Genomic DNA, 13,877 nt, shown 5'->3' with positions numbered 1-13,877 from the left:
CCTCTCATCATTGTTGCCATTATCATCAACAATAATAGCAACATCTTAGCCTTTCTCCCTCCATCTTTTTACCATCATCATCTTAGCCTCTTTCCCTGCAATTTGGGTGGCTTTTTAATAGAAGTTTGGCAAAAGTTCTATGATCCTGTGCAAACCGAAAATCAACCTCGCTCTTTCATTGAGAAAAGGTCCACACTAAAATACTCACATGCTGACACAAGGATGGACATGTTGAGGTTGAGCACCGTCTTCCTCATGGGGATAACTACTCCGAATCCACGGAGCTTCTTTGGACTCCTCACAGAGATACCTTGAATCCACAAGGAAAATAAGAAAATAGAAATAATTTTCTAGAAATTCGAAGATAAATTCATTGATGATGAAAAGTGAGTTTACAACCTCTTAAATAGTGATATGAACCCTAGGGAGAAGTTTCAGAATCAAACTACAACTCCATAAAATCGTGACTTGCTATAAATAGTAAACATACTATTTATAGACGGTATTGATTTCTACTAGACTTCATGGTTTTCGGCCAAAAATAGTAAGTGTCCTATTTGGTTTAACCATGTTATTCTCCTAATTTTTCTAAGCACTTTTCATGTTGAACACAACTCCTAAAACTTAATGGATCAAAAGTTATGATTGAACTAAAACTTACTATAATAGTAAAAACGGAGTTAAAAGGGACTTTCGACCGTTGATTTGATGGAATCTCGCAAATTTGGCGTGGGCAACCTAGCGTAGTGGGGTTGGTTGGTTAAAGTAGCTTCTCCTACCCCAAAATCACATATGGTACGTCGAATAACTCATTCCGGTTTGCGAAATATGCCTGTTTAAAGGTTCTGACAGTCTGGATCACTTCCACCTCCGATCGGGCCTTTTCTGGTCCATCTTGGCCATGAAGTTGTCCACGACCTGCTCTACATCACATGCAAACATGGTCCCACCCCATACTAAGCCCAGCCCACCTAGTACACGCACACCCCTAAGGGCAAGCTAGCAAAGGATTGACCTACAGAGGCAATTGTCAAATATACTACCAAGGATGAGGCCCGCCCACATGGAGTTCCCTCATAGGAAGTAAGAAACAAGACACCAAGTCAACACCATTGTGCCCAACATTGCACTTCAGCCTGACTATTGTGTGTTACCCAAAGAGGTCTGGTGCATGCAATGCCGAACAAGTTCGCCAAGCACGAAATACCATCCCTTCATATTTGCCACATGTTTTGCAATACCATCCCTCCATGATGTGTTTTTCTCTTCCCCAAACCTTTATCACCATTTCCTGAGCAGCACCTTACACGAATTCAACCTATAGATTTTTAGATTTTGTTCGAATCAAGAAGGTTGTATTTCTGGCCACTTTTCCTTCCTACATAGGATTGTAGCTTTCAATCCTCTTAACGACTTTTGCTGGAATTTTGAAGAGTGACTAAGGAAAAGCAAATGAACTGAGTGATTCAAGGGTGGATTTAGCAACTTGCGAGCATTATGCTGCCACAAACACAGAATCTTTTCCACATTGCAAGCTTTTTCTCCTTTCTTTCAATAAACATGCCCCAAATAGATTGAGAAGCATAATTACACCCCAATAGAATGCCAAAGTGAAACCCGTATTGTTGCCGAAGACTTTGAAGATGATCTTCTCCCAATTAACTCTTGCCAAAAAACTGTTAGCAGTTAACTCTAAGACCTGACACCGCTTCAAAACGCCGTAAAAACCCCTATCATTTCGTACATACTCAGTAGTCACCCTGCACAAGACAGCATGCACGTAGCTCAATGGTAGATAAAGTGCATTTCACCATTCAGGTCTCAGGTTTGAATGTAGCTTACCTATATATAAACAGAGAGAGATAAGAAAAGAAAAAAGAGCTCTGTCCTCAAAGTGGAGATGGGATGACAATCTATGAGCTCCTAAGTGAAAATCCTCTCAATCAATCCCCTTTACCACACCCTTTCAAGAAGAAACACAAGTCTGCTACCAAAAGAGGAACAACCAAGGGGGATAGACAATCTTCTTGAAAAAACCATGAATGCTTTGAAAATTGATGACCAATGAGCCATTAGAAATAAATGAGAATGATGCTGTGTATACACTTTTGTGAGAACCTAACATTGTCGTTCCTTGCAAAAAGTTATAGCATTTCATAGCAGGAAAATGAGAGAGTTTCATCATAAATGCAGAGGTTTCCTTTGAGGCTGGCACATATAATATATATATATATATAGATATATATATATATATATTTTTTAAAGCAGTTAAGAGTAACTATTTTCTGTAAAGAACGAAGAAAACAAGATATCAATACCTCGTGGAGAACAGAGGCATGAAGAGAACTTATGACCATTTGGTGAGTACCTCTCTCTCCGCAAAGATATCCATAAGCATATTTTGATTCAAACTCAATAGTTGCTGACTTGATACCGCCACCTTTGTTAAGATACTTCTCAATGACCCGTCCTCTATAACCTTGCTTTTCACCCCATTTGATATACATGGCCAGGAGCTTTTCTGCCCATATCTGAAAGTAAGCTTGTAAATTTGAAATACTAGAACTGAATCTGGAAAATTAAGTAAATTGAACCCAAAAAAAAAAAGAGACATTAGGAATAAGCGGAGGAGGTCAAGACATTTTTCAAACTCATATTTCGTCCACATTTCCTGAAAATATAGCGCAATTAACATATGGTCCAACTTTCATGAAAATCCAATTTAAAATGAGGGAGAGATTACATCTTGAATTCCAGGGGTTAAATTGTAATTTTTTAATGTTATAAAAGAGGGGGTAACATGCAAGGTATTCCGCTGTTTTGGCCTCGTTGCGGACCTGTTATAGGGCCATTACGAGGCATTTTTCTGTAACAGCTGTTTCAGCCCCATATCGTGTAACAGTTACTACCGTTGCCGTTATGTAACTGTTTTCGCTAACCATGGTGCCGGAGATGTGACATTCTATGTAAACATACCATATTTTCGTTCACCAGATAACTCTCACAACTTACAAACCTATCTGCCCCTTCCAATCATTGATCCTTCTCTTGATGTCTACCTCAATTCCTGCACCTAGTACAAAACACAAAATTTATTCCAGGAGGAAAAAAGAACCCATGGCGATGTCCAATCATCATCTAGCTTCCACTTCCGAGCTAGAACATCCAGATCTTCCTATCACCCTGTGCAAAGGAACTCAGACTTGCACCTCTTATCCTGTTGGTAATTACATATCAATATCATACAATTCTCTATCTCCTTCATATCAGTCCAACTTGTCCTTTCTTTCCTCTGTTCGTCTTCCCTCTAAAGTTGCATATGCCTTGGCCGATCCTTACTGAAAAGCTACCATGCTCGATGAAATGAATGCACTCGGAAAACAAAAGATATGGGACAAGTGTTACTGGGTGCAAATGGGTGTTTATACCTGGTTCCACTTGTTGCCAAAGGATTTACTCAACAATATGAGGTTGACTGTGAAGAAACTTTCGTACTAGCTTCTAGATTAAACAGTCCATACCCTCCTATTCGTTACAGCTCACTATAACTAGCCCCTTTATCAACTGGATGTGAAAAACATTTTCCTAATGGCGAAAGACCTGATTCCAGCAACCCACTGTCGTACCGCAGTCACCGTCACTCTTGCTAACAGTGGCATGGCTAGGCACAGTTGCTAACAGCAACCACGCAGTTAACAACTTCTCCATGAAGCCATGTATATTGCACTTTCACTGGGATTCAAGCCTAAGGGGGAGACTGGAAAAGTGTGCAAGCTTCAGAAATCTCTTTATAGTCTCAAACGGTCGCCTCGTACCTGATTTGAAAAACTCAGATATACAATCGCCAAGATTAGATTCCCGCACAACAGTTTTGACCATTCGTTATTTGTCAAATGAATGGATGGATACACCACTATACTCGTTTATGTTGACGACATCATCCTCAAAGGGAACAACATCTAAGAAATTAATTGGGTTAAAGATTGGCCTAATCATTTGAAATGAAGGATCTTGAACACCTTAAATATTTTTTGGGAATTGAAGTTGCATGATCGAATAAAGGAATATTCTTTTCCCAACGAAAATGTATTGGATCTTCTCTCTCAATTAGGTCTTCTCTCTGCCCATCCTATTGATACTCTTATTGAAGTCAATCACAAGCTTCATGAACAACAGCCTCCGAAACTATTGATAATCAGAGCATGTATCGTTGACTCATCTGCCTAACCATAACTCGTCTAGACATCAGCTATGCAGTCAAACTCATTAGCCAGTTTATGCAATCTTTGTGTCGTCATCATCTATAAGCAATATACCGCATGCTTCACTATCTGAAGAACGCCCCCAGTCATGGTCTTCTCTAATCTAATCATGGTCATTTATTAATTAGTGATTTTTTCCGTTCAATCAACTGACCTGAATTATTGTCATTTGTGATCCAGATCGCTACTTTCAATTACCTGAAAGTATTTCTATATATTATTATTATTGATTGAGTTAATGCAATTTTATATTAGCACTAGGGAGATTTAGGCTTTAAATTGTTTATAATATAACACTAAGCATGCAAGGTCTACAATAATGAGATTCACCAGTCCATGTGTAAATTGCAATATGACTTCATATATCAACTATATTGCATACACACTGTATCGAGTGAAGTGATGCACATGATCCTACCCCTAGCGTACCATGTATTTGAGGAAGTAGTGTACCACATACCCATCCCCGTACTATTTGCCAAAGCGATCCATGATCCAGGTAACCTCGGCTGTATCTACTTCTGATCGTTGGTCTACCGCCAGCTACTGTACGTTGTTGGTGGTAACCCGGTTACATGGAAAAGTCAGAAGCTAATCTACGCTAGCTCGTTCTTCCACTAAAGTTGAATATCGCGCCATTGCTCAAGCCGCATGCATGTTAATCTGGGTGAAGTCAATTCTTAAAGATATTCCTCTATACCTCTTCATTGTGATAATCAAGCCACCATATATATTCCATATTGTATCCAAACCCATTTTTCATGAATGGACAACACAGAAGTCAGCTGCCACTTTATTTGGGAAAAGGATGCAGCCAAGATTCTCCATATGCCTTCTGTTCGCTGAAAAAGACAATATGTTGATATTCTTACCAAGGCAACTCTATCTATTCGTCAAAACAATATTGTTGGCAAGCTTGGCACATAATACTCATGCTCCAACTTGAGGGGGAGTGTTAGAGAATACTAGATACTGTTATACACAAGGTATTCCATAATGGTAACAATAGCCATAACGGCCACCAGCATTACTGCCATGATACAGTGCCATTACGGCCCATTTTTATTTTTATTTTTTTGGTAACGGCCATTACAACCGTTTCGATGCCATAATGCATAACGCCTACCACCATTACCATTATGTAACCATTTTAGCATACCATGGTTATACATGATTATTACATTTCCAATCCTGGAGAGTGTAATACTACCTTGTGGTCCCTAGAAGAATCATATCATAAGAAGATGCTAGTGTATCTTACAAATTCTGTTGTTCTTAATTTGGTCTTATCTCTTCTAATCTTGAGTCCATTACAAATAAAGGGATGCTATGAGGATGAGGATATTGAATCCTCTCCTTTCGCTTCCTTCCCCAACATTTTCTCTTCTCTTCTCATTCTCGTTCTCACCGTTATTCAATAATCATAAGCAATCCATGATGGGGCCTAACACAGATGGATCAAATTGTTGATTGGATCTATTTGTGTATAAACAATCTCAATTGTCCATATCAAAGGCTCCAGATCAAATGGTTAAATTAATCAAATTGGTTCGATATTTGAACGGTAGTCCTTTCAATGTGCTTTGGACGTAATGAACAGTCTAGGTCAATTAATTGGACAGTCTAAGTGTCCCAATGGAACTAGGAGCACTAAAACTTATAATGCTATGAGAGAACTAGAGCATCTATATATATTTAATACATATAGGTATGTATGTATCTATTCTTTTCTTGATTCACATGACCAAGCCATTTGAGTGAGTGAGTACAAGTTGAAGGCTCTAAATGGGCAAGGGGAAGGCCCAAAAGGACATGGGTGGATACGGTAAGAAAAGAGACAGCCTATGGTCTAACTGAAGTTATGGCCCTAGATTGGGTGGATACAGAATAGGATTTGTGTAGTCGACTTGAATTGGTTGGGATGAGGCTTAGATGATGATGATGATGATGATGTATTCTTTTCTTAACATTTTCAGTTCTTTGATGGAGTGTTGCTTAGCAAATAGCTTCACCTAGTAAATTACCAAAATATCCTTTATTTTGTTTAAACCCCTTCCCATGACCTTTGATAATGCACTTTTTTGTTTAAAAGTTAAAACCCTTCCCATGACATTTGATAATGCATTATTTTAGCAATTTGAAAAACCAACTGCATACAATCCATAAACCTGGCTACTCTTGTTATATATACTAGAGATTATTGTGTTTTAGCAGAATTTATATGATATTCATATAGTCCACAATGTGTGTGTAGTTGCTCAAATGCATTTACTATATTCAATGCCTTAACAAGCTAAAAGTTTTACAACAATGCATATTTTTTTCAAAATTGCCATACAAGTAGGCGAATGTTGATGTGCCAAGTGCTTTTTTTTTTATATAACAGAAATAGCAACATTTTATTAAAAGACTCTTAGAAAGCAAGAAAAGAATACAAAAGACGCAACAAAAACAAAAGTAGAGAGACTATAAGCCAAATCCCCATTTACAGATCCAGCCCAACCTTGCAACAAGAAACTTGATTTTGTTGATAATGACCTCCACCTCAATGCTCCCATTCTGAAAGCACCGCCCATTTCGAGCTCTCCAAATAACCCAAAACACGGCCATTAAAATCAGCCTCCACTTAGCCTCTTCAACTTTTCCAACTCCTCCCATGCCAAGCCCAAAGGAGATCTTCCACAGATTTCAGCATTTTACCCACTGAAGAACTGCTCCACACTCTCCGCGAGAAAGAGCAATGGATGATCAAGTGATCTAGCAATTATGCGTCTTACATACACATGGTACAGAATATTGGAAAGAATTAGCGCTCTTCTCTGAAGATTATCAATGGTGAGAACCCTCTTCCGATCTACCAACTAAATGAAGATTGGGACTCGCGGGGGGGGGGGGGGGGGGAATTAAAAAATTAAAAAATGACCGAACAGAGAATCTCCCCGACCTATGCACCGACCCAACCAGTGAATCCCCTTCAAGAGAAGACGCATGTCTCTTCCAAGAGCTTGAGAAGATCGGTAAACTCAACAATTTCTTCATCTATTATATTTCTTTGGCAAGGATGACTCCAAACATCTCCATGCCAATTGAAACAATCTGCCACAGAAATGAACAATGAGGAGCAATGCAAGCCACTCTTAGAAAAAGATCTTGAAGCACCTTGTCACCGCACCAAATATTCACCCAAAACTGAATATAGAGACCATTCCCAAGCACAAAAGAGATCCCTCTATGAACCAAATAATCTATCAAAGCAATTGCCTTCCACATACTAGAAGCTCTATATAAAGATGACATCTTCATGAACCACTCCCCCACCTACATACCATACTTGCAAGTTATGATCTCCCGCCAATGTCTACCCACTTCTTTAGCAAACCTCCATTTTCCAAGGAGGGCTATCATTTCACCTCAATTATGAAGCCCGGCACCCACCTTTAACAATAAGCTTGCAAATCTCCTCCCATTTGAGGAGATGGAATTTTCTAGCATTTAAAGCTCCTTTCCAAAAGAAATCTCTTCTCAATCCTTCAAGCCGCTCCAAGACTAATTTTGGGCATTTGAAGAAAAACAAAGTAGACCGGCATATTAGAGAAAGCCAAGTGGAGGGCAAGTCTGCCACCCAGATAAGTACATGCATGTCCAACTTGCCAACCTTCTCTCAATTCTTTCAATAATCTTGTCCCAAAGATGAAGAGTCGGTTTCCCAATACATAGAGGAAGCCCTCAGTATGTCGAAGGAAAGGACCCCGACTTACAACCAAAGATGGTAGCAAACCTATACAACTCTTCAATACTAATATGGATACCCAACATTCCTGATTTAGAGACATTAATTATCAAACCGGAATCGGTGGATCATCTGTTTATCCATTGTCCTTTCATTAATCAAGTTTGGTTAGCAATTTTACCTTCTTTCGATATTTCCTGGTCCTTTCCAGATTCGACGGGTCGGCTGCTTAAAGCCTGGCATGGTGCTACCTTAGGTAAGCAAAGAACTACGGTCTGGAGAATGGCTTTTCTTGTTGTTTGGTGGACGGCTATTCTTGTTGTTTGGTGGTCGATGTGGGAAGAAAGGAATGGCAGGTGTTTTAATGGTGTATCCAATCCGGTGGGGTCCATAGTCAAAAGAGCACATCAATATATTATCAAGTGGGCCTCTAATGCGGTGAATTTAAAGGGTTGTTATATGCTTTTGTTTGGAGGGTAATCGATTCGCTATCTCAGCGGGTTGGTTCTCTTTGTCCTCTCTTTTTTAATAGAGCTTCTGTTATCTTTCAAAAAAAAAAAAAACTATCAAACCTAATATAGCTTTGAAACTAACGGGAACTTTGCGCAAATTATCTACCGAAACCACATCCACCTCACAAAACAAGAGTGTCATCTACATACTGAATGCAACTTATTTGAGTACTGTTGGCAGACGCTTTAAACCCGCTAAATAATCCATTTTCCTACCATTTACAAAGCATCATACTAATGGCTTCTCCTATTACAACAAGGGGACAAAGGATACTTTTGCCAAAGGCCTTTGGATGCTTTGAAGAACTCTTTCAGCTACCCGTTCGCCAAAATTGAAAAATATGCCGATTGCAGACATTCCTTGATCCATTGTCTCCACTTCTCTCCACATCCTAGTCTACGTAGCATGTAGTCTAGAAAATCCCAATCCACATGGTCATAAATCTTCTCAATATCCAGCTTACACACTAACCCCCTCTTCCCCTCCCTATGTCTCAAATCAATACATACATGTGCAATAAGCGCACAATCCAAAATCTGTCTTCTCGCAATGAACACACCCTAATTGTCAGAAATAACCTTCAATAAAACCTTTTTGAACCTGGTAGCAAGAATCTTGGCCAAACCCCACCCCCCCTAAAAGACTGATCGATGTGAAATCCTTAAGATGATTCACTCCCTCCACCTTAGGAATTAAAGCAATGAAAGTAGCCCCGAGCTCTCTAGATAGATGGCTCCATCGCGAAAATTCCACAATAAACTCCATAATGTCCATCTTAACCACTTGCCAAAATTTATGAAAGAACAACAACAGGAAACCATCGGGAGTCGAGACCCAGGGCCTTCTCCCTACGCAAAGAAAATAAAGTTTTTTTTTTTTTTTTTTTACCTCATCCTCCGAAATTGGACCTTCAAGAAACGAAGTGTCTTCACTTAAAAGCTTAGAGAACTTGAGAAGATCTAGCCAGTCTATTCCATCGGTTAGCAGATAATAGGCCGTCGTAAAATTTGACTATAAAATCACAAATCCGATTCTTATCATAAGACCTGGACCCATCCACAACCGTACTAGATATCTTATTTCCACACGCTCAGACACTCGCAATACTGTGAAAATATTTAATGTTCTTATCCCCTCTTTTAACGAAACTACTCTCAATCTCCGTCACCATTTAATCTCTTATGTTTTAAAATCAGCTCACCAAAGACGTTTGAAGATCAGCCCTCTATGCCCTATCTTTAAACGACAAACTTCCATCTTCCTCTAAAAGATCCAACTCATGGATTTCATCTACCAATTTGTCATATTCTGCTTCCCTAGCACCAAGAACCTCCTCCTTCCAATCCAAGCCGACCCCACTTCTCCCCTGCTTTCTGCGGAGGATGTCGCCTTGCTTGAAAGACCTTTTTTGGAGTAAGAAGTGAAAATAACTCTAGATTCTATGTGTGGGGATAAGGCTCCAAGTCCTGATGGCTTTTTGATGGCCTTCTTCCAGAAGTTTTGGCATATTGTGAAGAAAGATGTCATGGAATTCGTGGTGGAATTTTTTGAGTGAGGTTGATTATCCAAAGAGTTAGGGGGGGGGGGGGGCGGGCAGCTTGTTTATTTCCCTAGTCTCTAAAGTCGAAGGAGCAGAGCGGTTGCTAGACTTCAGACCGATTGGCCTCATTGGAGGTCCCTATAAGATTCTGGCTAAAATTCTTACATCGAGATTTAGGGAGGTCCTCTCGAAAGTGGTTTCGGAAAACTAAGGTGCTTTTGTAGCAGGCAGGCAGATTCCGGATAATGCTCTTTTAGCCCTTGAATGCATCAACACTAGGTACAAGGAGAAAAAGAGCAGGTTAGTATGTAAATTGGACATTGAGAAGGCATATGATCATGTTGATTGGGATTTTTTAGACTAAGCTAGATAGATTTGGGTGCTGCCAAAAATGGAGGGAGTGGATTGGTGCTTGTGTGCAATCCGCCTCCTTTTATTGTTATTGTCAATGGATCACCGAAAGGGTACTCGAGTGCATCTTGAGATCTTAGACAAGGCAAACCGATCTCTCCATAATTATTTGTGGTCATCAGTAAAGCCCTTAGCATGATGCTTTGGAAAGGGGAGGAAAACAGTTTGTTTCGTTGCTTCAAAGGATCTCGAGAAGGGGACCCAATCAATCATCTCCAATACGTAGTTGTTTTGTGAGGCGGAGGCAAAATCAGTGGACAACCTTCGGAAAATTCTAGTTTGTTTAGAAGTAGCTTCAGTATTGAAGATTAATCTGGCCAAGTTCAAGATGTTGGGAGTGCATGTCGATAGCAAGGACCTAAGTCTTTGGATACAAAGTAGGGGTTTTCCCTTCTTCCTATCTCAGTCTTCCTCTTTGTATCGAGAAACAGCCCAAGCACTTATGGGACCGTTATTGAGAGAATTGAACAGAAGTTGACATCTTGGAAATGCTAATACCTATCATTGGGGGGTTGCCTCACTCTTATCAAGACTGCTTTTCAAATATGCCCGTGTATTTCATGTCTCTTTTAGATGCCCCTTGACAGTGTTGCACAAACTTGGCCGTTACGCTTCGAAATTTCAGCCATGCCCCGTTTCAACCCTATATTGCGTAACGGTCATAGCTGTTACCAATACGAAACGGGCAATACGCCTATATCGTAATCGATTTGGTACACTGCAATGCAATGATATCTGCCTTTGCTTTCCTACAAAACTTTCTGACCAGAGCCCTCTTGACCTTGCAGCCAAAGCCTTGAACATTCCAAGAGAGAATAATCATTTGACACCAACTTTACCCGAACGCACTCTCTTCCCCCCACTTGCTTGGCCTGCTGCATCGTAGTTAATAAAACATTCGAGGCTGAGTAACTCTCTCCATCCCTTAGGATTCTTTTTAGCCCTAGGAACTTGCATTTCCAGTTGACGTATTGCACCTCTAGATTGAACAAAATGAAAAAATTCAACTACACCTTCGTCACTGACTCCAAAGGACAGGCCTAACAGCCCCCCAACTCTCTCACGGATGTCTTTGGCCAAGCAAAGTTGTTCACAGAAATGGCTTCTTTATAATTGTGGAGAGGGGAGGGACCATCTTCCGTACTGTTGTTAAGACAAGGTCTTTGTTCTGTCTCTTCAGACATTTTCTCAACGCAAAGAGGGGTAACCATCGTCGCTTCTTCCAGGCACTCCCCAAACAACACTGCTCCATCCATAAATAATCTCCTAGTCATTGGACTTTACAACAATCTGGATGTCTCTATTGGGGGCTTCTCCGTCAGCTGAATCTGTAACAACCCAATGAATATCATCTCATGGAGTCTGAAACTCGTCATCACCATGGACTATCATCGATCTCTCATGTAGTTCCAATGGAGAAACTCCCTCGCTGGAGTCAAAAGCTTGCTCCTCTTCGACGCATTAGACCCCATTCTCGATATTGTGGGGAAAGAAGACTTTGGAATATAAACAAGATACTGAGTCTCGATATTGTGGAGAGGGGATGGACCATCTTCCGTACCATTGTTAAGACAAGGTCTTTGTCTTGTATCTTCAGACATTTTCTCAACACAAGGAGGGGTAACCATCGTCGCTTCTTCCAAGCACACCCCAAACAACCCTGCTCCATCCATAAATAATCTCCTAGTCATTGGACCTACAACAATCTGGACGTCTCTATTGAGGGCTTCTCTTTCAGCCAAATCTATAACAACCCAATGAATATCATCTCATGGAGTCTGAAACTCGTCATCACCATGGACTATCATCGATCTCTCATGTAGTTCCAATGGAGAAACTCCCTCGCTGGAGTCAAAGGCTTGCTCCTCTTCAACGCATTAGACCCCGTTCTCGATATTGTGGGGAAAGAAGACTTTAGAATATAAACAAGATACTGAGTCTCCTACATGCAGTTGAGAAGCACGTGAGCTGAAGAAAAATTAAAAATCGCACGAGCCGAGGAGAAAACAATGGCCAAGCACATGTTCGGATCATCAATAACACGTGCGCCATCCCTCGCTCCCTCCTCGATCAAGCTCTCGTTCTCCTCTTGCCACGCGTTGACTTTTGACAAATCTCCAGCGTTCGATTCAAAATCTCGAGTTGGAGAGCAAGGTAAGGAAAAGTCCATCTCCCTCGTGATGACAAGTGGCCCGAACCAAAGCCCTGCCCTCCTGCTCTGATGAGAGAGATTGGCTCAGATTGGAAGGAAGCTCTGAACCTCCAACCAAAGCTAGGCTCGGGATGGAGTAAGCTTCACATCGAACTCCCGATGGACACCGAGCACCACCTGTCCCCACTACGGCCTCCCTGCTCCCACCATCTTTCCTTCAATTCATGCCTCATACGCAAACCCAAAATTCACTGGTACTCTTACAGAGGACCTGCAGAGTGCTCCATCTTGGAAGCCATAGTGACCGTCATTGACGTCCGCCTCAACGCCACCATCTCGCCTCTTCCAGATACTTCCCCCATCTTAATTAGGTCTCCCTTGGTCTCTCCATATGGACCTTAAGCTCAAAACACTCATTTCCAATCACAGCAGTGACCATCGTTTGAAGTATCCGCAATACTATCCTTATCTCCATCTTGGCGATGCCGATAACACCGGTAACAATACTGAAAGCACTGCTAGTATCAGAAATTCCAGGTACCAGCAATTTATCAATATTTCCAATGTATCGCCAATATTTTCAACTATGTAAATTCCATGTGTCGCCTGTATTGCCTATGAATCGATATCGCCTATGTATCACCAATATTTTCAATTGTATAAACTCTAGGTGTCACTTGTATCACAAGTGTATCAACGATATTTCAATAATATCACCAACGTATCGATATCACCAAAAAACTGTTTATTACAAAATTTCCACTTCATGTTTTTGATGAGCACATGGTTGTACGCAGTGTTCAATTTGTCGATCATAAAATTGATAATATCTCAATATTATCGTTATCACAATATGCTCCCTATTGAGACTACATCTTTCATTTCCTTTCCAGTTGTTGATAATATCTCAATATTATCGTTATCACAATATGCTCGCTATCGAGACTACATCTTTCGTTTCCTTTCCAGTTGTTGATGATTTCTTGGCGAAATATCTTGTGTTGTCGATGTTCTAAAATATCAATGGATGTTTGGATGGTTAGGTGGGATGGATGGGATGGTTGGATTGATTTCTTATGACCGCACATGCTTTTAGGCCCCCATTAAATGGAAACTTATTATGTATGAATTCTTTTTACAAATTTTTTTATTCCTAAATATGCAAATGTGTATTTTAACATCTCCTGAAGTTTCACTTAAAATTCTACCATTTTCCCCATGTTTCCCTGCATTTCTGGTTATCAGCAATATTATTGGCGGTATCGATAT

At 40.4% G+C, this 13,877-nt stretch overlaps 1 protein-coding gene across 1 annotated transcript in view; it reads right to left on the bottom strand.

Moving 5' to 3' along the window:
* Positions 1 to 13,877, bottom strand: part of LOC131228201 (peptide chain release factor PrfB3, chloroplastic) — an 83,516-nt gene that overhangs the window by 44,703 nt on the left and 24,936 nt on the right. Inside the window, exon 4 of the mRNA XM_058224078.1 lies at positions 2,319 to 2,531. Coding sequence (XP_058080061.1) covers positions 2,319 to 2,531 — 213 coding nt within the window. The remainder of the gene's footprint in view (positions 1 to 2,318; positions 2,532 to 13,877) is intronic.

Source organism: Magnolia sinica, chromosome 15, assembly GCF_029962835.1.
Source record: "Magnolia sinica isolate HGM2019 chromosome 15, MsV1, whole genome shotgun sequence".
Lineage (NCBI taxonomy): Eukaryota > Viridiplantae > Streptophyta > Magnoliopsida > Magnoliales > Magnoliaceae > Magnolia > Magnolia sinica.
Note: the sequence above shows the minus strand (reverse complement) of the source record. Positions and strands in the feature narration are given on the sequence as shown.